This window comes from Grampus griseus (assembly GCF_964374135.1).
Source record: "Grampus griseus genome assembly, chromosome: 12".
Taxonomy (NCBI): Eukaryota; Metazoa; Chordata; class Mammalia; order Artiodactyla; family Delphinidae; genus Grampus; species Grampus griseus.
The window spans coordinates 9,926,566-9,950,930 of record NC_139006.1 but is presented as its reverse complement, the minus strand read 5'-3'; the positions used below and the strand labels follow the sequence as shown (position 1 = coordinate 9,950,930).

The 24,365-nt window shown below is 48.1% G+C and overlaps 1 protein-coding gene across 1 annotated transcript in view; it reads left to right on the top strand.

Moving 5' to 3' along the window:
* CCDC60 (coiled-coil domain containing 60) overlaps positions 1 to 24,365 on the top strand; it is a 166,568-nt gene that overhangs the window by 96,197 nt on the left and 46,006 nt on the right. The window contains exons 3-4 of the mRNA XM_082667962.1: positions 12,512 to 12,682; positions 22,166 to 22,273. Coding sequence (XP_082524088.1) covers positions 12,512 to 12,682; positions 22,166 to 22,273 — 279 coding nt within the window. The remainder of the gene's footprint in view (positions 1 to 12,511; positions 12,683 to 22,165; positions 22,274 to 24,365) is intronic.

Genomic DNA, 24,365 nt, shown 5'->3' with positions numbered 1-24,365 from the left:
CTGGAGGCTGTACTGGGAAGCCTGGAGATGATGTGCAACGTTGGAAAGGGTTGGAGAGGAAAAGACTTCCAAGATAGGGAGGCCAGTGAAGAGGGAACGGCGGGGGAAAGGCAACGGCAGCCTGATTTCAGGGCATGGCATCCAGGATGGAAAACTTTTGTTACTTAGCCCCTCAGAAGTGTACAGCCCTGAGACAAAGCAGGGTGGAGCCAGACCAGGTGGTGGGGAGCTGCGAGGACAGCGGAGTGGTGCACTCTTCCTAGGATGTGCAACTTCACGTTTCAGAAGCTGACTCTGCTGCCTGGTGGAGGACCAAAGCATCAGGGGAGCAGTGCTAAGAGGCAAGAACATTTGAGTCATTACGTTGCCAAGACTTTTGGACTCCAAACCCCCAGCCAAACACGTCATGCCTTTTTCAATTCCTTGAGTGGTGCCTAAGGTGGCAGAGGGTTTAGCAGAGAGCGCATAGAGATTCACAGAGGTACAGCTTTTTTTGCATCTTAATTTTACTCGTCACCAACTTACCTATGTGTGTACCCAATTGTGCTTTGTTGTACAGATTGTACTCTGACTTTCTAAAAAATGCTTTCACATCTAGTTCCTCATTTTTCATCTTTCACAAGTCAGATAAGATAATACTATCTCAAAAAGACAGATGAGGAAGACAGGCTCAGGTCTGGATACGAGTCCAGACTCCACGGCACCCCGTCTGGGTGACCTTGCATAAGTCACCGCACCTCTCTGTACTTCAGTTTCCTCACTGTGAGATGGGGCCGTAAGACTGCTAATTGCTGCCTTGGAGAATTGTTTTAGAAGTTAGAGAGATTAGTAACTTTAAAGCCTTTTCATAGTTATTGCCACGTGGTAATTATTGATGTTCTCGTGGTGATGGCAGCCGTGATAGAGGCAGTGGGGTGATGGCTATCCCTAAATCAGTAGGCTAACTATTCTGCCTAAATCACACAGCCAGTTAGTTGTTGGTAGAATTAGAATTAGAACCTGGCTTCCTAACTGACCTTAATGTCCCACTTTCGCCCAAACCCGTCGGCCTCGTGACCATCGCCTGTCCTCAGCCGGTCTCCCAGGCTGGTGTGGGCTCCTTACATTCTTCTTTCCGTCTCTTTCTCCTCCTCTTTTACCTCTTTGTCTTCCTTTCCTGCTTTCTTCATTTTCTTTTTTTTTTTTTTTTGCGGTACACGGGCCTCTCTCACTGTTGTGGCCTCTCCCGTTGCGGAGCACAGGCTCCGGACGCGCAGGCTCAGCAGCCATGGCTCACGGGCCCAGCCGCTCCGCAGCATGTGGGATCTTCCCGGACCGGGGCACGAACGCACGTCCCCTGCATCGGCAGGCGGACCCTCAACCACTGCGCCACCAGGGAAGCCCCTTCATTTTCTTTAGTGAAGGTCTGAGATAGAGGTTAAATAAAGGAAGAACCCAGAAAAGAAAACCACTTAAAATCATTAGAAGGTCTCTGCATGTCAATTTTTATTCAGCAGAGCAGAGGTTAACTCCCTGGCCCTTTAGCTTCATAAATTTCATTACTTGACATGACAACCAAGCGTTGATCCTACCACCACTACGTACAGTGGATTCACAGACCTTTATGAATTACTGTGTCATGCAGTTGACCGAACCCCAAAATAATTGTGGTCTAATTAGACTGTTCTTGCCGCTACCCTCAGAGGAGAGAAACTCCTAAGCTTGACACGTGAGCCAAGTGCCGCTTCCCAGAAGCCTGTGGAGGCTCGGAGCCAAACGGCCGTCCTGTGTGCAAAGCAAGAGAGTTGTTGTAACAGCAGTCATTTATAGCTTCATGGAGATGATGATGATGATGAAAACAGTGGTTGTTACCATTTATTGAAGATCTCCGATGTGCCAGGCATCATGCTAACTGCCTCACATATATGGTTTCAACAATATCCTGGGAGGGTATCAATTTATCCCAATGCTACAGATGAGCAACGTGCATCTCAAAGAGGTAAAAATGACTCACCCAATGTCACAGACATTGAGTGGCAAGGAAGCGATGAGCAGTTAAACCTAGAAGAGACCTTTTCTAAAACCAGCGCATTTTCCTCATGCAACACTTTGGAGTCAGGCTACCCGGGTTTAAATTCCAGCTCCACCAGTTACTAACCTCTGGTCAGACTACTACTTGACCTTTATGAGCCATGCTTTCCTCGACAGCAAAATGAAGAGCACTTCCTTCATAGGGATGGTGTGTGGATGCGAGGAGAGAGCTGCACATCGAGAGCCTAGCTCAGTGCCGCTCAGGTCATCACTGTGCGCCTCCTCCCACCACCCCAGACAGTACCTGCTTCTCTCCAACTGTAGCCACTCCCCTGGGCCCCCAGCCTTCATTCCTTCCAGGCTCAGACCCTCCTGTTGTGTGTTTCCCAGATGTTCAGGCACCCTCAGGGGAGGTGCTCCCAGACCTTCCTCTCACAGAATAGTTTCATGCTTGAAAGTTTCCTTGCCTCATTTCCCATGATCCAAAGTAACCTCTCCTAATATCTTTCCCTAGTCCACGGCCAGTGATTTAGCCAAGATGATGGCATTTCAAACGTGATAATCATGACAGTTTAGTCAAGGAAAAAAGAGAGACAGAGACAGAGACTAAGAGAGATTGTCAGTTGGGGTCTATATTCAGCTGCTTAGCAAACAGAGTCCTGAAATTACTACGACTTAAACAAGGTAAAGGCTTACCTCCCTCACATAAAAGAGGTTTCCCTTCTGGAGGAAGTACCCAGATTCCTTCTATCTTTTAATCCACTATCCTTAGTGTTTGCTTCCACCTGCAAGGTTTCCTCATGCTCACACAATGGCTACTGGCACTGCAGACATTGTAGCTAAGTTCCAGGCAGCAGGAAGGAAGAAGAGGAAAAAGGGACCAAAGGGCATATGCCACCCAGCTGTGTTAACCTCCTTTATAGAGTTTTCCCAGAAGTCCCTCCCAACGATTTCCTCTTGTACCTCACTGGCTTGTCCTATCTGCCAGGGCAGCTGGAAAATGTGGTTTTGTTTGTTGTTGTTTTGTTTTGTCGACTTTTTATCTAGGTATTTGATGTCCAGGATAATGTGGTCTTTACTAAGGAAGCTCAGGAAATGGCACTTTCTGCCATTGGGAGAAAGGGCGAGAGGTAGGGAAGGAAAACCAGTAAATGCTGACTGCCTGCTCTGTATCAGGCACTGTCTTCAAGGAGTCTGCGTTCTAGTGGGAAAAGCAGACAAGGAACTAGGCAATTGCCATATAGTGTGGCGAGTGCAGTGACGGGGAGCACATGGACACAGGGAGCTGTGAGGGCACAGAGCAGGCACTTGACCTAGCCTAGAGCTGGAGGGAAGGAGGGAGTAGCAGTATTGAATGGTCAACAGTTGACAGTTTTTCCAAAGCCTTGGAATCAGCAAGTGAAAAGGGGGAGGAAGTGCTACAGGAAGAGGCAGAGTCATAGGATTCTGAGGGGTAGAGAGATAGAAATGAATGACTGGATGAGTGGGGTATGTTGCAGGAAGGGGGACCCCTCTCCAGGGCCCGAGAGTCGGCTCTTGTCTAACACTTGGAAATGAATCGTCCGAGGAGACACACATGCTGGCAAAGCAAAAGATTTTATTGAAAAGGGGCGCCCGGACGGAGAGCAGCAGGGTAAGGGATCCCAGGAAGACTGCTCTGCCACGTGGCTCGCAGTCTCGGGTTTTGTGGTGATAGGATTAGTTTCTGGGTCAGTCTCTGGCCAATCATTCTGACTCGGGTCCTTCCTGGTGGCGCATGCATCACTCAGCCGAGATGGATTCCAGCGGGGAGGATTCTGGGAGGTTTGTAGGACATATGGACTGGCGTCTCCTTTTGACCTTTCCCGAATTCTTCCGGTGGGTGGTGGCTTGTTAGTTCCGGGTTCCTTACCAGGGCCTCCTGTCGTAAAACAACTCATGCAAATGGTTACTGTGGTGCCTGGCCAGGGTGGGCGGTTTCAGTCAGTGGTTCCCCTAACAGTTAGAGATAAAGCCCAGATCTTAGAGGGACTTATTGCCATGGGAAAAAGTCTGAACTTCATCCTGAGAGCAGTGGGAAGCCACCGAAGGGTTTGGAACACTCTGATGGGAATGAGTCTGCATTTCAGAAAGAGCCCTGTGACAGCCAGGTGGACAATGGATTGGGAAGGAGAAAGACCAGGTAGGAAGCTACTTAGAGTAATAGATGGTTTCTGGCTAGGGTGGTGGCAACAGGAAGTCAGTCTAGTGACATTTAGGAAATAGAGTGGACATCACTTCATTATGAATTAATGAATATGAAGGGGATGAAGGGGACAAAAGCAATCTCTCCATTTTACAGGTGAAATGAATTGTATTTTGCCACTAAGGTCACTTCCTGGATAGCAAAGGAAGACTGGCCTGTGGCCAAAGAAAGACTCTAGGCTGTGCCTTCTTCCGACTCAGACAGCGTCTGCTAGGTGCAGGTGTGCTGTTTGCCCAGACCTCAGAAATGCCACATGAATTTTGCAAAGGAGCCAGAGAGAATAAAACTGAAGCAGATAAAGCGACCTCTCCCTTGCGAGTCAATTTTGCTGTGTCTTTATCACAGTCTCAGTAGCATCTCTCTTCCATCTGATTAAAAGGAACCCTTGAACTGGGCCTCGTCTTTGGGCTGAGTCATTCAGACAGGAGAGAAATCCATCTGAAACTTTTGATCTGAGAGGTGAAATCCTGACTTGGCGAATCTCCCATTGTTAGGCATTACAATTAGCAAATAACCCAGGGAGAGTAAAGAGATGTTCAGGTGTGATTTAATAAGAATATAGTTGCAGTAAGCACTCCGAAGATGTTTGCAGTCAATTGGCTGTACACACGATATGCTACCAGAGCAATCTTTTGTGTATGCAGTTGACCTTTATCTCTGGCAATCTTGTCCTATAAAGACGAGTGAAATCCTCCATTGCAAATCATTGGCCCTCAGGAAATGGCTTTAATTTGCATGCTGACAAAGATACTAACTTGGGGTGGGGGTGGGGTGTTGATAACGCAACATGTCCTTTTGTCTGAGAGGTAGTTCAGAATCTGTGTCGTGCCTGCAGTTGACTGAAGTTCAATTACTGTAATAAATGTATTCCAAATTTCATCTCAATTGCATTTGCATTTTAATGAATGATTCTCACCTTCTTGTCCATTTGGCAGCCAGGCAGATTTATTAAGTTATTGTATAAACAGGGCATTCTAACGCGGGAATTTAAATGCAGAATATTTGCTTGGTGCGTTTGCGCTAGGACTGGGTTATTAATTTGCCTGTAGGGGTTGCCTGAAAATTCAAGAATTTCAGGATAGTGTTTCAGATCCATCCCTCCGTTCCATCGCGTTTGCCCTCTCCTCCTCTGAAATCGATACGTCTGGGTGGGCTGACAAAGCAAGACGTGAGCCAGCCAGATGAAATGGGTTCTCCAAGCCTTCAGCCTCCACAATCGGGGAAGAAACTGATTTATTTGCCATTATTGGAAAACAGTAAAATTTGTTAAGTGAAAATTTCCCATGTAGGCAATTCCCTTCTGCGAGAGCAGGACATCCCTGAAATTGGATATTGCCAGGAGTGTTTGTTCATTTTAATGTCATGCTTCCTCCCCCATGGAAGCTCTCCTGGCTTTATAGTCCCATATTTCTTGCGGGCAGAGACAGAAAATGTGAGTGAAAACCAGCTGGACGCAGAGCAATACTACCATTAAAAGTTGTGTTTTTTTGTTTTTAAATACATCTGGGCTGTTGATTTTTAACAAAGTGATTTGCGGTGGTTAATCCCATGCCCCCCATAATAGAAAGGTGGAACGTGAATTTCTTTCGCTGCCTGTCAACTCTCCAGTACTCGCAGCTTCCTGCAAGGCCCCTGTGAAGAGCTGGGGCTGTCTGTTTCTTTTCCATGTTTCCTCTGGGGCCCTGGGGATGGAGCTGCTGATTCAGGTAATGGGAGACTCATGACAAGCAGAGTGCCCTCAGAGAGTGAGAATGGCTGCTACAGCTGTGCTTGAAGAACTTTCTGAGATGAATTGACTGCTAGTGTGTGTCAAAGTTTTATTTCAAACTTGTAGGAAGGGAATTGGGCTTCTAATAAAGCCAGTTCGAAGATTTCTTTCTGGAAAGAGTATCTTTTAACAGAAGGGAGAGGACAGCTAGACCAGTGCAACTCAAACTTATATGTGTATATGAGTCATCTAGGGGTCCTGTTAAAATGCAGATCCTCATTCAGGAGGTGTGAGGGGGGCCCAAGATTCTGCATTTCTAACAAGCTCCTGTATGTTGCTAATGCTGCTGGTCCAGGGACCACACAGGATGACTAGTAAAGATTAACAGCCTTGTTACAAGTCTGACAGGCCAGATGTGGGGGTAAATCTAACACCCCAAGAAGGACTCTCAGTCTCATCAGAGAATATCAGAAAATTGCTAGATACTTCTCTGAAGGGGCTGTTAATTACCTTTATGTTCCAAGTTCTGTTCCAGATCATCTTTTCTCAGGTCTGAGGCAATTTCTTTCCTAATGCCATATTTTATATCTAATAGGCACATTTTTTCCCACATTTTAACATCTCTGAACTGGAGATTCAGTGTGCAATCATGTCTTAATCGAACTGGCATGGATTTTTCCTTCGTTGTGGTTCATAAAATAATGTCACCTCTTATAACAAATGATGTATTGGTCAGCGATTTTCACCATAATGCTGTGTAACAAACTATCCTAAAACTCAGTGACTTTCAATAAGTATTTCTTCCTTGCTCATGTGTCTGTGGGATAACTGGGGTTTGGCTGATTTAGATTGAGATTAGCTGGGTTCAGGTCTGTTCCATGCCTTTCTTATTCTTCTGGGTTCAGCAAAATAGTGGGTTTTTTTTCTTGTCATGGACCCAACTGAGCAAGCTTATTTCAAGCTTCTTTTCAGGTCGTATCTACTAACATCCCATTGGCCAAAGAAGTCATATGGTGAAGTCCAAAGTCAGGATGCTGGGAGAACATTCCCCGCCTGAATGTAGGGGATGGGGGAGGGAGTGAGTATTTGCTGAATGATGACCTGATCTGCCACAGGTGGTGACTTGGATTGGGTAAAACATGCTCTAAAGGAGGAAAGTGTAAGCCACCAGCTTCTCTTCTGTGGGCCTAGCGGTGAACTCTGCACAATAAGAACAGCCCAGAGATGCATAGACTCAAAGCTCTAAAGCTTCCTTCTGAATATTCTTGTGTTTGCAGCATGCAGATGGAGAGAGAAGTTCTGGAATCATCCCTGCTGGCTCCCAACCCTTGCTTTGCTACTTCCCAGCTACTATGACCCTCATCGTTTACTTAACCTCTTCCCTCTATTTTCTCAACTGCAGATCACACCACCCTCTCAGCACTGTTAAGCGAGTTGACAGTAGTAATTGTAGCGCCCAGTCATTGAGTCCTACGTACTAGGCACTACACTAAACTCTTTACACCCACTGTCATTTAATCCTCCCAACAGCCCTTTGAGGCAAGAATCACTTTTTTCCTCGTTTGGAGATGAAGAGGCTGTGGTTTAGAGAGGTTTAAAACCTGCCTAAGGGAGTGGCAAAGTAGAGACCCCATCCAAGAGGCTGGCCCCTCCGAGGCTTACCACTGCGTACACTGGCCCTCAGGGCTGAAGGTGCTTGGGAGTGAAACCTGCCCCTTCGGTGTGGCTCAGCTCAGCCCCACTGAGACTATTCCTATTGCCATACTGCGAATGTTTCATTCATCAGCTCACACAGGCTGATGAATGTACAGAGAACACATGTCCCTTAAATGTGAAAACCTACCCGCATGCATTGGTTAAGAGGAAGTGGCTTTGGGTAGAGGAAACTTTCCATTTTATAATCCGCTTCTTCCTCCGTTTGCCTGGCGCAGTTAATTATTTGACTCCCCATCGTTCCTCTTGCCACGTTAGCCGTGGGAGTTTTACATCGCGGAAAGCAGTGAACAGGAGGCCCCGGGTGAGTGGATTTAAAGACGAAGACTGCTCTTCCCTGCAAATAGCTCCCTTCAGGCAAATAGCCTGGTAATCAACAATAATGATGAAGAAAATGGAGGGAACATACAGGGAATTAAATGGGGGTTTGCTAAAATACTAGGAATTTTTAAATGGGCCTCTGCAGTAACAGGGGAGCACTTCACGGTGCACGGAGCGAACACCCCGCAGCCTGAAGTTCCCAGAATAGGCTGGTGGGTCTGACCTGAGGGCCCAGACAACCCCTGTCCCCCCACACACACACCACCACCTCTGTTCATCTCTCAGCCAGGTCTTTCCAGAAGATCTAACCGCTAGGAGTCCGGCTGCCTTGGTTGAAAAGGGCTGCAGTTCTACCAGAAAACTTGCTAGATTCCTCAAATTGCCAACACCAACTCCCCGATGCTTTTCTGTGAGTCAATCGGTAAGACAGGCATTCATCGCTACCCGCATCTAGAGGTTTGTTGCAGACTTCTCTTTTCACAGTGTCGTCCCTATACAGGTCCTTGAAAGAAATCTCTTCTTCTTCCACCAGGAATGGCTAGGCATCACCTGAACAGCTGTTTCAAAATCTCATGGTCATGAGGAATCACATGAGGGATTGTGTTTCCCTCCTTGTGCTGGCCACTAGGATGCTGAGGGCCAAATCTGGGCACTAGCTCATGTGTCGTGGGTTTCGATACTTGTCTTACCTGATACTGTTTTCTTATTTTTTCATGTCTCCTGCCCTTCTCACTTTAAAAATTTTCTGCTCGTAATCCTTTTTGGCATAAGGGCATAAAGAAGTCAAATAAATCTCTTAACAACCTCTTAATTTCTACTTTTGTAGAAATGAGATAACTTAGAGGCAGAGGTGAAGACTGTGAATTCTTTGAGGATGTGTTCGCCTTTGTAGTGCCAGTGCTTGAACAGAACCGGACACATCATAACTGCCTAGAACAGTATCTGACACAAAATAGGTGTCCAGCTCAGGGCCTGGGACATAATATTCAGGTCCCTTTTATTTACTGTGGCGTGACCTTCAGCCTGTCACTTATTATAAAATTAATTTAATAAGGATTTCGTTAACCATTGCAGTCAAAGAAAATAAAGAGTTGGGCTGTTGCATGAGTGTAGGCTCAGATATTTGATCATGCTGTAACAGTTTACTAGGGCTGCTGGAACAAAGTACTACAACCTGGGTAGCTTAAACAACAGAAATTTATTGTCTCACAGTTCCAGAGGCTAGAAGTCCAAGATCAAGGTATCAGAAGGGTTGCTTCCTTCTCGCGTCTGAGAGGGAAAATCTGTTCCATGCCTCTCTCCTAGCTTCTGCTGATTTGCGGGCAATCTTCGGCATTCCTTGGCCTGCAGAAGCACTGCCCTGATCTCTGCCTTCATTTTCACGTGGTTTTCTCTCTGCCTATGTGTCTGTGCCCACATTTCCCCTTTTTATATGGACACCAGTCATATTGGCATAGGGACCCACCCTCCTCCAGTATGACCTCATCTTAACTAATGACATCTGCGGTGACCCTATTTCCAAATAAGGTCACATTCTGAGGTACTGGGGGTTGAGACTTCACCCTATGAATTTGGCTGCGGGGTGGTACGCAATTCAGTCCATAACACGTGCATTTCAGGATCTAGTTGGTTACAGTTTCTGCAGGGAAAGACAAAGGCTTTTGTTCAGTTACACAGTGAAATCAGAGCGCAAAGCCCACCATGCTGCCTGGGTCAGCTCCAGGTCCCTGGAACCCCTCCCGCTGTTGTGCGCAGTTATCACACATGAGACTTCTCAGTGCCGGTCCCACCCTCTGCCTCTGAAGACCATGGTCTGTTCTGGGACCTGAGAGGCCTTGCTGACAGCCTTCTACTCCATGAGAGAATCTGGACAACAGGTAAAGGTGAGCCCCTAACACCAGGCCAGTCAATGACAAGCCACCCAAGTTAGCCAAGGACACCTGGTGGCCTATAGAATCTCCAAGTCGAGGACAGGGATTTCCAGGACAAGCTGGTGAGACTCCCCATTGGAAACATCCTGACCTCCTACAAACCAGCAGACTCTGTAGTCCGACCCCACGGGGAAATCCACCACCTGGGTTCAGACCCCAGATCTGCTTCTTTCCAGCTTTTCTGACCTCACCTTTCTGGGCCTGTTTCCTCATCTGCAGATGGAAATGATAACAACAGTGCCCACAAGGTCGAGCTGTTGTAAGGATAGATAAGTGAACTCACACACCCAGAAGTGAGGGGCTCGCGGGAGGGCAGACACAGAACTGTTGAGCTACAGGGCTAAGTTCTACCACAGGTGTGAAACCACAACATGGCCTCGTTCACTGAAAAAGCCTCTTGTCCAGATGATTTGCTACATCTCAGGAGCACCCTGGGTACGCTTGAGAAGTCTCACTGAGGTCCGATGGCAGAGAGGGACCTCTCCGATTGCTGGGGTTCGGAACTTGAGGATGTTAGTTGGAGTTATTAGAGATGAGCGTCTTAATGAAAGTGGTAACATCTATTGCTTCCTAGAGTAGCACCCAGTCTGGGACACAGCAGTGCTTTTCTTCCTTCTCCCCTCCCCCCCTCCCCTCCCCTCCCTTCCTTCCTTTTTTCAGAGCAGATCCTTTCTGTGAAACAAAAGTCTTAGATAGAAGACCAATATCTAAATCAGACAAATATAATCTTTCAGGAGCACAAACTGTACTATGTGATGTCACATAACATTTTATTCAATGAAAGCGAAACTTTTCTGGATGAAAAGTTGTACTTGCCCAGGGCCTTTGCACATGCTGTTCCCTTCCCCCAGGCATCTGCATGGTTTACTCCATCACCTCCTTTATGTCTTTCCTCAAATGTCACCTTCTCAGCCAGGCCCTCGCTGACCATCAATTTAAAATGGCACCAATCCACGCCCCACCCCTGTCTCTCACTCTCCCGCGTCCCTGCTTTATGCTCCTCCCTGGAACTTAGCGTGTCACCTACACTTCACGCTGTTTCGTGTCTGTCTCCACCCCCTGGAATAGGAGCTTCACGAGGACAGGAATGTTGTGAGCTGTTTGGTTTGCTGCTGTACCTCAGCACCTAGAGTAGCTCCTGACACACAGAGGGTATTCATTACATTTTTGTTGAATGGTTAATAATGATGCAGCTATTTAGGCAAACACACACATTTGAAATTGGACGTGAATTAACGCAATGAAGAGTCTGACCCCATTTTTGACGTGTGACCTTTGACAGCGTTTGAGCTGCCCGCCCCCCTCCTCCCCATTCCCTCTGCCCCACATCTGGGCAAAAGCTGATAAGAAACCCAAGGTGCTCCTTGTTTTGGTGCTGGCGGGAAGTTGAGACCACACCCAAACAAGGGACCCCTCACCCCAGCCCCACTCCCAGAAAACCCTAAGCCGGCCCACCCCCCCGGCTCCCTAAGCCGGCCCTCCCCCCCCCAAGCCGCCCCCCCCCCCCCGCTCCCTCAGCTGATTGCAGACCTGCTTTGGAGCCCAGAAAGCCTCATAATGTGAGTCATGCCATTTCACACCCTTGTGCTGCGTGTGTGACGTCAGTCTTGACCTATGAACCACGTTTTGAGCGAGGAGTCTCTGGGAAGTAACATAACCATGAAAAAACAGCTGCTGTCAGCCCCAGCTCCCAGAACAGCTCTGCATTTGCTTTGTGCCGCATCCAGAAAATCGTCCCCTGTGAAATTAAGGGGTTGCTCCTGGTTACGGTTTTCGTTCTATCAGGTTATCCGGCAACCTCAGGATGCTCTTTGATGAGTGGATTTCAGAAGCTTGAAAGCAAAACCGAAGCACATTTTTGTTTCAAGTATGAATTCCACCTCAGCTCAACGGCTTGCATCCCTAAACTTAAAAATAAGAGCCCAAATGGACAATCCAGGGCCAGTTCTGTGTGATCTGGTTTCACTGTGTTCCACCAGCGTACACGTTCCTTTGGTTTTGCACAATTTTACACATGAGGAACCTGAGAGACTAGTTTGCTGTAACAAGAATATGGGCTGGGCAGGTGATGTCTGATCCGTACCTGCCAGTGACCAGCTGGGATGCACATGTGTCGTGTAGCATAGAGATTCAGAAAACGTTACGTGAGCTGAGAAGCGGGGTCTAAATTTAGAAAAAGATTGCTGGTGACCTTCCGGTGACATATGTATAAGAAACTCAAATACCGCATTTCACTGAATCTGAGACACACCATGAAAAACAAAACAAAATAAAAACGCCGCCAATTAAATTAATTCTCTGGGGTGTCAATTATTATGCTTATTTCAGTGGACACAGCAGAGTGCCTAGCACATAGTAGGCACTCAATAAATGTTTGTGGCGTGATGGAACCGAAACCAGGAGAGGTTAGATAATTGGTACAAGGTCTTTGGTAAGAGGTGGGTCCATAATCCAAGCTCAGGTCTCTGTGGCTTTGGAATTCTAAAGGCAGGAGGTCTCCTGCTACTGGGCACGAGAGTGCCCTTCAATGGATTCTCAGTCCCAAGACAGTAAGACATTCCACTGATAGCCAACTCGTGTTCCTCTCTCTTTCTCTTTCTCCAGCATCTTGATTCAGTGGGTGAAGATTGGCCGTGGTTACTTTACTATTCTGAGGGAGGAGAGTGCATTGAAAAAGAAGCAACAACAACTTCAGAAACTCAAAGAGGAAGGAAGAAATATATTCCAACCAGCCAAAAAGATGTCAGATGTCCAGTATGGGGATATTCTTTTGACGTAAGTAGACACCATCACCGTGGCACCAGTGGTCTTGGGAAGGACCACTGTGAAGGAACACTGCCTGGTTGGGTTGAGGGGTGGCAGCTGTCTCACATGGGGAGCGCCTTCTTAGGCTGGTGTCTAATGACTTCTTTTAGTCTGGCTCAACCTGCCTCGCCAGCCTCACCTCCTGGTATTCAGTGAGGTATCTTCTACTACATATGTCTGTCCTCACATCCAATGCCAAGAGCTACCCAAGAAATCTTGCTGGTCCCCAGGTGTGCCTCTTTCCCTCTCATTCCAAGGCTTGTCCCTACCTCTAGGCATTCTCCCGTGCTGTTCTCTGGGCCTTAAGTACTCTTCCAACTAAGGTTCTAATTATCATTAAAAGCCCAGCTTAAATGCTGCCCTCTCCTGATCCTTCCCAGATTTCAGCCCAACCACCTCCAGAGCCCATTTGGACTCTGAGTTCCCTTAATGTGTTTGCACACTACTTTGTTTTTTTTGTTTGTTTTTGTTTGTTTGTTTTTGGCGGTATGCGGGCCTCTCACTGTTGTGGCCTCTCCTGCTGCGGAGCACAGGCTCCGGACGCGCAGGCTCAGCGGCCATGGCTCACGGGCCCAGCCGCTCCGTGGCATGTGGGATCTTCCCGAACCGGGGCACGAACCCGCGTCCCCTGCATCGGCAGGCGGACTCTCAACCACTGCGCCACCAGGGAAGCCCCACACTACTTTGTTTTATTCCACATCAGTATCCCTATTCTAGACCTTCTGAAACCCCAGGTCGTAGCTCGGTATCCACCCAAAGCAAGTGGACCAAAAAAAGGCTTGTTGGTCTGTTGAATCAGTAGCCTCCCTCTTTTCGTAAAGGTCTTTCCTCTGGCTGAGAGAGAACCATCAACAGACTGGGCCATTCTGAAACGCCCATTCACGTAACAGTAGCAATCATGCTAGTAATCACACACAACACTAATTTATGAGTGTCTACCGCGTGCTTTGTGCACGTCTTTTTGTCAAAATTTCAAAACGTTCCTATGAGATAGATACTATGATTAGCCCCATTTTAGAGATTAAGAATGAGGCTTAGTCATAATTCCCCCTATGACTAAGGTCATAGTTGGAAAGCACCCCCACGTCCCAAACTGAGTGACACCAGCATTCACGGACTGCTACATTCTGCAGCAACAAACTCCCGGACTACTTAGCTTGTGCAGACCAAACGAGGCACAAATCAGTGATGGAAAGGAGGTGCTGAAGCAGGAAGAGGGGAAATATATATGGTAGAAATGGCCTGCCGTTGCCCTGTTAGAGCAGTGGTCTCAGCCCTGCCTCCACAATTAGAATCACCTGGTGCCCAGGGTGCTTCCCAGACCCATTACATCAGACCCTCTGGGGGTGTTACCCGGGCATAGTATTTTTTTTTTTTTTCGGTACGCGGGCCTCTCAGTGTTGTGGCCTCTCCCGTTGCGGAGCACAGGCTCCGGACGCGCAGGCTCAGCGGCCATGGCTCACGGGCCCAGCCGATCCGCGGCATGTGGGATCTTCCCAGACTTGGGCACGAACCCGTGCTCCCTGCATCGGCAGGCGGACTCTCAACCACTGCGCCACCAGGGAAGCCCCCGGACATAGTACTTTTTAAAGCTCCCCTGGATAATTCCCATGTGAAGCCAAGGTTGAGAGTTACTGTGCTAGGGCTGCTTTTAGGAACCCAAATTGACATGTTGCCGGCTAAAGAGGAAATGGAATCCACAGCAGGTAATGCACCGTTTCCCAAATTCTTCACAACGTTAACGTAAAGAAATATGCATGTGTACGTCTTAAAAACAATGGTCCTACCAATGGAGCCATACAGTATGGGACCTTTTTGTGCCTGGCTCCTGTCACTTGCCGTAGTTTGTTTGAGGTTCATCCCAAACAGGAAGCAGATTGGTGGTTGCCAGGGGTTGAGGAAGTGGGGGGATGGAGAATGACTGCTTAACGGGTGTGGGATCTCCTTTTGGGGCTGATGAAAATGTTTTGGAACTAGATTTAGGAGATGGTTGTACAGCCATCAATTCAAATGCCATTGAATCGCACCCTTTAAAACAGTTAATTTTATGTTATGTAAATTTCAACTTAATGGAAAAAAAAAAGGAGGGAGTTCTGGTCTGTGAGGCCCTGGCGTAGGGGGTGAGGGGGCTGGACACTAGTGGTTGGAGGTCTTCTTAAAGCTCAGGGTTCCCGGTGACTGGTGGGAATCCTGAGTGTGAGACCATGAAGGGCTGGTATATTTCTAGTCACCTTTCCCCTGAAAGTCTGGCCCTTGGGAATCCCAGCTTATTTTAAGAAGGGTCTTCTCTTTGATTCCTCATTTGTGCAGACCATGGACTATGCTTTTTCTTTGCCCTGGGAAGCTGTTAGAAGGAAAGTTAACCTTTTCTAAATTGGCAAATGTCCTTAGGACCAAAGCAGCTCCCAGGCCGCCTTACCTCTCTGGTTTCCAGTCTCTCTTTAGTTTTGGCCAAGAGATTCCCACTTCGTTGTTGGCTCTTTGCCACTCTTTTTATTTTATTTTGTTTATTTTTAAAATTTATTTATTTATTGGCTGCACTGGTTCTTCGTTGCTGTGTGCGGACTTTCTCTAGTTGTGGTGAGCGGGGACTACACTTGGTTGCGGTGCTCGGACTTCTCATTGCTGTGGCTTCTCTTGTTGTGGAGCACAGGCTCTAGGCTCACGGGCTCAGTAGTTGTGGCTCATGGGCTCTAGAGCACAGGCTCAGTAGTTGTGGTGCACGGGCTTAGCTGCTCTGCGGCATGTGGGATCTTCCCGGACCAGGGCTCGAACCCGTGTCCCCTGCATTGGCAGGCGGATTCTTAACCACTGCACCACCAGGGAAGTCCCTTTGCCACTCTTTCTGAAAAAATATTTTGTCCAGCATTTTTGGTTATTTTTACCCAATGGGTTGGTCTAAGTAAGCTAGCTTACCATTTGTGCATTCATTTATTAACTCATTCATTCATTCTGAGACTAGAGAAAATATCTGTGATTTACAATCCCCACCACATGCCTTCCAAGGAGTCAGCATCCCAAGGAGATGCTTTCTTTGGTGAGCAAGTGTATTCAAGTGAATACGCAGATAGACAGGAAGAGCAGAGAGGCTTCCCTGACGGATAGAATGGAGACATTCAGGAGACGGGCCAAGAGTGTGAGCGGAAGGGACCCTTCGGAGGAGAGAAGAAAGGAAAGGCAGCCAACAGTGGGAGAGAACGGAGATGTCTAATGACGGTTTTTACGAGGTTTTGCCTCATAGTGTGACATGTAGATCCATTCCTCAGTTTCCCCAGAAGATCTTCAGTAAAATACCCATGGTCCCTTAGTGCATTATGTCTTGGACCTTTATCCTGACTTCCAAGTAAGTGTAGGGGTGAGAATGGGAGACGACCTTGACCCAGGCCTGTTCTCATTGTACAGCCAACCGTTTGTATTTTGAAGACCTACTGCGTGCAGGCCTTCTGATGGCACGGAGATATGAAAAGGATTGAGGGACAGTCCCTACCACATGCGGTGCCACAGCACAGTACCATGGGGTGGACCTCCAGTGCCCTGAAGTGTGTCTGTAAAGGAAGAACACTCCTCCCACGTGTTTCTCCTTTACTCTCACACCATGATCACACTCATACTTCTGACACCAGATGTGTGAGGTTTTCCCCCACACCAAGCAAATGTCTGCGACACCAGCAGGGCATCCTACCATCCTGTTCAGTTCCGACACTTTCTACCTGGAGTTAGCATCAGATCCCACAGGTTAAGGGTTCAGTCCCACAAGGCTGCCCCCCCACGTCAGATGCCAGTCACGAGTCCCAGGTTGTCACCTGTACTTCTGACCAACCAGCTATAAATCAGGGTTCCCATGACCCCCTTCCTTGGGTTTGATAATTTTCTAGAATGGCTCACAGAACTCAGGGAAACACTGACTTACATTTTCCATTTTATTACATAATAAAGGGTACAGATGAGAACCCCGATCAAGAAGTACACAGGGTGAGATCTGGAAGGGACCCAGGCACAGAAGCTTCTGTTCCTGTGGAGTTGGGGAGTGCCATCCTCCCATTATTTGGATGTGATCACCAACTCGGAAGCTCTACAAACCCCGTACTTCAGGGGTTTTTATGGAGGCTTCATCACATAGGCATGCTCTGTCATTAACTCAGTCTCCAGCCCCTCTCCCCTTCCTAGAGGACTGGGGGTGGGGCTGAGAGGTCCAAGCTTCTAATCATGGCTTGGTCTTTCTGGCGACCAGCCCCCATCCTAAAGCTATCCAGGAGCCCACCAAGAGTTGCCCCATTCCCCAGAAAAAGACACCTCTATCACCCAGAAAATTCTAAGGGATTTGGGAGCTCTGTGTCAGGATCCAGGGTCTAAGACCAAATATTAAAACAAGAGATGCCCCTGGTACTCTTTATCACGTAGGAAATTCCAAGGGTTTTAGGAGCTCTGTGCCCAGAAAGTGAGGGCAGAGACCAATATATATATATATTTTTTCTGTTACTTCACAATGTCCACCCGCTCAGCTTTAGGGGGTGAAAAGGAAATCTGGAAAGAATCCCCATAAGTGTGACTTCTGAGCAGGGTCTTTAATGCTGATTGGGAGTTCAGTGGGTGACAAAAAAAGAGGTATGGTTAGACCCATCTGTATCAGCCTGCCGGAAATCCTGCAGCCCGCATGTCTGGTTAGAAAGGCCAGGGCTGGAGAAGGAGGGTGTGGTGGTGTTATCTATTGCCAAAATCAGAAATATGATTTTCAGAATGAAAAAAAAAATAAAAGCAGGCAAGTCATGACCTGAGCCACCTCCATCCAGCCACTCGGTGGACCCCACTGAAGTGTCCTCACGGGACCTTGAAGAGGCGCAGGATACAGAGAAAGCCACTCAGTGAGCCGAGGGGTTCTTACCCTCTCCGTGAAGGTCCCACGAGCTCAGCGCAAGTTTTGCCGTTAGTGTCATCTAAGAGCCTCGATGACCCTCTCTGAGTCTGGTACCTCTAGGGGCACTAGTCACCTGGCAGCCTTTCTCTAGAATAAAGAGAAGGAACGAACTAGTGGCTCTTTTCGCAGGAACTTTTTGCCCAGATTATTGGGCAAACAGACAGGCTCTGGGGAAGGTGGCATCTGTACAGATCCTCCCGTGACTGTTTAAATAGTTTGGTTGTGACGTTGCCCTTGTTTACATGGGGTTTTTAATCCATGGTCACAGAACACAGTTCTTCCCTCTCCGATCCATGTTTCAGTGTGCAAGACATGGTATATTTAAAGTTAAATAAGTTTAAATATGCATGAGATCTTTCCTACGTGGACATTGTTCTGGTTATGACTTATCCAGTGGATTCCATGAGCTGTGCAAGGCTGGTCATTAAAATAAAACTGGAGGCTGTTATTGCAACATAGCCATCAAATGCAGGTGGGGGTGGCAGGGGTTATAAAATAGCACTGGGAGATTATCCCTACCAGTAGGGAGTAGTGGTTAAGAGCACAGGGCTGGGGTTCGAGCCCAGACTTCCCGCACACAACCGTTTAGCTTTGGGCAGGTCGTCGCTGTGCTGCTCTGAGCCTCTTCTCTCTACACCCTTATGAATGGTACCAAACTCCCAAATTTGTCATGAGGATTAAAAGAAATAACACTTAGCACAGAGCCTGGCTTATGAGACGTGCTTAGTAATTGCTAGCTATTATTATGCAGTGAAATGAAGTTGATCTCTCTGGCCCTCAATTACTTAAAACCCTCAGATCTATGGCTAAAAGTCTTAATTTCCAGGCAGGCTAGAAGGCATCTCACATGTAAGAGCTATGTTCTATAAATATAATTCCAATCACAGAATTATCAAAAATACAAGTGTTCATTTAGAACTGTTTTTTTAACACAGTATTTGATCCTGCACATTCTAAAAGCAAAAGGGATTTTTTCCCCCCTCTGGATCTAAGACCATAGGATAAGTTCTTTTAGACCAAAGTTTTAAGTCTGACAAACTAGGGAAAAAAGAAAATCAAGCATGTCCCCAAAGATTCCGGCCTGCAAGCAGTCTTTCCCACTGTGTTCATTGACCTCATTTCTCAGCTGCAGGTTCGGCTGAAAAAGGAGAAAAAAACAACGGGTAGAACTTGTCTTATGTTTGCAGTTGAGATGAGACATAAAACAAGAGATTAAGGCGTGTAATAGCTGGGTTAATTTCCCCGTATTCTAGACCACTGGGCATGCCAACATACTGGCTTGTGGTTTCCTCAGCTCTAGGGTTGAATAAAGAGCCTGTGGAAATGGAAAGCAGGGGACCTAGATTCTGGTCCTACTTTTTAGTTAGCTCTGTGACCCCAAGATTGTCCTCCAATTCCCAGGAGGAAGGTGACGTCCTAATGGCTGCCTCCACCTCTTCTGGCTCCTTTCCCCACACTAAGCCAGAGCGAGCTTTCCAGATGTAAACCACTCCCAGTTTAAAATCCTCAGTGGCCACCATTCTTTATCGGATAAAGACAAAAGTCTGAGCAGGGGCTACAAGGCTCTGGATGGGCTAGCCCTTGGCTTCCCCTCCAGCCACACTGTCCCCCTCTCCCTCCTCCCCAGGGCCTCTCCCTCTGCCCTCTGCTTACTGAATTCCCATTCAACCTGCAGATCTCAGCTCAATATTTACTTCTGTTCCAGTTACTGTTGCTGTGAGCAACCACTCCAAAACCTATTAACTCAAGACAGCAAACATCTATTTCACTCACAAATCTGCCATTTGAGTAGGGTTAAGTGGGGAGGGATTCAGCACTAGCTGGGGCAGCTCAAAGTGTCTGCTTCTGAGAGAACTCGTGCACACGGTGGCACCTGGGGGCTGGCTGTCAGCTCTGAGCTCATCCAGGACTGAGAGCCCGCAGTCTTGGTCCTCCTCCCTATGAGTCTCTTCACAGGCTGCCAGCTTCCTCCCAGCATGGTGGTGCCTGGGTGCTAAGAGTGATCATCCCAAGACATAAGAAGGAAAAGCTGCCAGTTCCTGGAGCCGGGACCCAGAAATTGGCATCACACCACTTCCGACACATTCTATGGGCCCAGCCACTCAGAAAGCCAAGATTCCAGGGGAATGGGGGCTATAAAGCCACCTTCCCATTAGAAGAAACTTGAGGCCCATGTTTCTAAATTAACACAACTCCCTCCAGGAAGTATTCCCTGGCTCCATTTCAGCCAGATTCTCTGTTTGGGTCTGTCAAAGCACCACACACTCTCCAACTCAGCCTTATCACAGCTGTGTTTGTGTAAAGCCCGTCTCCGCCAGGAGGCTCTTAAGCTCCGGAGGGGAGGGGCTGGATCTGTCTCCATCACCGCACCTACAGCCCCCAGCGCAGAGATGTTCCATAGATATGGGTAGACGTGAATGAATCAGGGAACCCGTCAATGATTCAATCAGTATTAAACTCCTCGGGCTGAGAAACTACAAGGCTTTAAAGGAGCACACTGGTAGCATAAATATGTAAGGCAAGCTGGGACTGAGATGCCAGGGGTTTTTGAGTCTCAGGCAACCCAAGAGGCACCACCTAGTGCAAAGTGGGCAGCGATCTTGACCTTGGGCCACACCCAACTCTTACTCAGAGTGGCAAGAACTTTCGAGTCTTCAAGAACCAAAGCTTTTCCATCTTTATGTGACATCTCCCAATTTTAAAATATAGACAATCAATTCCATTACGCACACAGTAGGCTTATTAAAACATGCCTATGGGCTAGATTTGGTCATGGGCAAAAAATATATACCCTGTGACCCAGGCATGCCAAAAAGGAAAAAACAAACAAACCCCGTTTTCTCTAACTGAAATGACTTACTCCACGATGGTGTTGAAAAGAAAAACTTAACTGTGGTATTAAATGTAACTTAATATTTTTCACTTTGAAACAGTCTTTTTTGGATAAATGTCCAGTGGTTTCAAAGATGAACTGCCTGGGCTTCCCTGGTGGTGCAGTGGTTGAGAGTCCGCCTGCCGATACAGGGGACATGGGTTCGTGCCCCGGTCCGGGAAGATCCCACATGCCGCGGAGCGGCTGGGCCCGTGAGCCATGGCCACTGAGCCTGCGCGTCCAGAGCCTGTGCTCCGCAGGAGAGACCACAGCAGTGAGAGGCCCGCGTACAGAAAAAAAAAAAGATGAACCGCCTGTTTGGGCAGTTCTCCTCTCTGAGCATCCCTTTCCCCACCCCCCCCGCCCACCCCTGCTTCCCCCAGATGGTTTTGGCTTCAGAGGAAGCTTCTGTATTCTCTGTGAGGCAGGGGATGGGCTTCCAGAGAGGTACGCCTGGTCATGGCTGATCTTTGAGGGCACACTTGTGCCGACGTCTGAAGCTCGAGATCCCCACGTCTCACGGCTGGTTCATCCAGCCAGTGAGTCAGCAGTCTGGAGAGTTGGGAGAAGCCCCTTTAAGGAAAGGACCGCAAATAAAAGCCGCTGACTCCAGGCAGTTCCTGCCCTGTGTGCACCTGCCATTTCCACTTCCCACCTTCCCTGTCGCTAGGACCCTGGGTGCCGGCCACCTTCCTCTCTCAAGCTGAAATTATTGTGATACTTCTCACTGGTCTCCTTGCCCTCCACTCCCACCATCGGCCATTCTCAAAACAGCAGCCAGAGGGATCCTTGGCCACATCATGTCCTCTTTCAGCTCAGAGTCCTTTACTTTCGTTGAGGGAAAAGGCCAGAGTCCTCGCACTGGTCTGCAAGGCCCCCATTCTCTCTCCATCCTTCCCTCCCTCTCTCTCTGTTGCTTACTCCAGCCACATGTGCCTCCTTGCCATCTCTAAAACACAGTCCCACCTCAGGACATTTGCACCTGTTGCTCCCTCTCTCCAGAATGCTCTGCCCCCAGACATCTGAATGGCTCACTCCCTTCCACTGCAGATTTTTATCAAATGTCACCTTCTCGGTGATAACTTCCCCAATCACTCTATTGAAAATTGCAAGCCCCAGCTCTCCCAGCCCTTCTGAGCCCCCTTCTCTTTTTTCTCCCCATAGCACGTATCACTGTCTAGTGGGGGTGGGGAGGGGAACGGGTCAGCAAACTCCAGCTCATGGGCCAAATCCAGCCCCCAGGCTGGTTTTGTAAATAAAGTTTTATTGGAACCCTGCCATTTGCTTATTGCTTACATTCTGTCAATGGCTTTCCTGCTACTAAGTAGTCATGACATAGACCAAATGTCCCACAACATCATAAATATTTGTCTAGCCAGGTAACAAAACATATCCGACCGCTAGTCTACTATACCAGTATACCACACAGCTGCCAGATTTATCTTATTTGCTCCTTCATGGGAATATGTGTTCCATGAGAGAAGGGGGTCTAATATGCTCTGCTTACTGGCTGCATCTAGAACCTTCATCTCTCCAGCGGGAATTACTGCCTGGCCCACAGCAGGTGCCCGGTGATATTTGCCAGACAACCCCTGACGAGAGAAGAGGGCATTTAAAACAACTCCTGCCCGCTCACTCTGCTGCTCTCATTCTGCTTCACCTTCAGTGCAAACGGGGACAAGAAGATGAAGAAGGTGGGGATGGGAGTCCTCCTGCGTCCGTTCACCCCCGTGCACAGCTGCATCATTGCGCCCTCGCTGCCTGAGGCTCACGTGTAAGTAGCCCCACCTCTGGCTCATCTGCTTATCATGCGAAGCCAAGGTCAAATGACTCAAACAGCTGGGAGCTGTCGAGCTGTTCCTTTGTCCTCTTGAAAAGGGACAGGGAGCCTGGGGCCAGCAGTGTTATGTGGTGTATAAAAATAACAGAAGGCAAACATGGGGGCTTAGAGCTAAGTGGCAATCCAGCTGGGACTGAGTCATTCCATCCCTTACCACACCAGACACGCTAATGTCAAATAGTTTGCAAAGCCTGATAAAATCTGTCTGCAGCGTGTGCCTAGAAGATGTCTCACCCAGGGCTCCGGGGACATGTTTTCCCCAAGACTCAAGGAGCTATTTCCCAGAGAAGCCCCTGCCGCCTTCTGAGCCGACCCCAGGCACAAACTCTTCATTGCGTGATGTGACAGGGGCTAACCAACCCTCCAAAGAATACTTGGGCTTTCCGAAACCTTGACACCTTGTTCCCCTCCTATCTGTTCCAGAGAATTCTAAGCCCAGCTTTTTCTTTTTCACTAGTTAGCACTTTTCAGCTGGGAGATTTTGGGCACAGAGATAGAAATTGACTGTAAGGCAGGATTGCTCAACCTTGGCACTATTGACGTTTGGAGACAATTACTTCTTTGTTGGAAAGGACTGTCCTGTGCACTGTAGGATGTTTAGCACTATTCATGGCCGCCACCCCCTAGTGCCAGTAGCACCCCCCTCCCCAGCTGTGACAACCAAAATGTCTCCAGAGATTGCCAGATGCCCCCTGGGGGCAAAATCACAGCCACACCCCCAGCCCTCCCACGTAAGAACCACTTTAGGCCAATGAGCATGGTGCACTGGACTCTGTCTGCTCATTTGTCAAGTATTTATTAGGCCCCTACAGTGTGCACAATAAAAATAGCACCACTGACTGCTCTGTGGGCACTGTCTCAGTCCTCTCAGCAGCCCTTCTGTGTAGGTGTATTATTATCCCATCCCTGCAGATGAGAGAGCAGAAGCTCAGAGAGGTGTGCTAGCCTGCCCAAGGTCACAGAGCTCAGTGTGTTGCCGCACTGGGGTTTTAAGCCAAGTGTGTCTGACTGCAAAGCCTGACCTCTCACCACCACACATGACACAGAAGGTATATCCCAAGGCCTTACCTTTGAGGAGCTAGTGATATATTTGGACAGCCAAGTCTCATGTACTTGAAGAGTAAAATAATGCAAGAGTGAAACTGTAAGACAAGATGGCAGATCCTTAATAAGAGCACCTAGTTCGTGGGTGGAAGGTGGCGCTGTCACCAACACCATGGGCGTCGTCATCACCATCGCCGTCATCATCCCCACCACCACCACCACCACGTGTTTGGACACATTCCTACCCCTTACTAATATTTCAGCTTTTGCTGAGCCCCACTCCATACTTTCCTCCTATCTCCCTTTGATGAATATTAGGACTGGCTTCTTCATAGACTTATTTGTTCAGGGACATTCCAACTGGCAGCCTCAGCTTGATGTTCTTAAAACATCTCCTTGCCAAAGCAGTCTTTGCAATTTCTCATAACGTCCCATGGAAACACTTGCGCTTTTGCCTTTCTTTTCCATGGACAAGCCCTCTGAAACCAAATGGTGTAAATCAGTGTTTCTTAGGCTTTCACTTGCATTTGAATCATCTGGGGCTCTGGGCTTGGGTGCGGGGATAGCAAAATAAGGAGATGCCTGGGAGAATGTGTATTCCTAGGCCCCACCCCCATTTCCTTTGGTCTGAGCAAACTGAGGTTTAAATCAACTGTGGAAGTGACTGGAGAGTTTCTTGCTCATCCTCCTTCAGTGCCAGATGGGGAAACTGAAGCCCAGAGAGAAGGCAGAACCTGCCAAAATGCTCACAACAGGAATTCTGATCTCCTGACTCTTCAGTCCTTGGTATCAGGTTTGTTCGATGATGGTGATGGTGGTGATCATCACAGTGGTGATTGTTATTATTTGTTACGCCCTAGACCAGGGATCAGCAACCTTTTTCTTAAAGGGACAGACAGTAGATATTTTAGGCGTTGCAAACCAGATGGTATCTCTCGCAACTACAGTCATCCCTAGGTATCTGCGGGGGATTGGTTCCAGG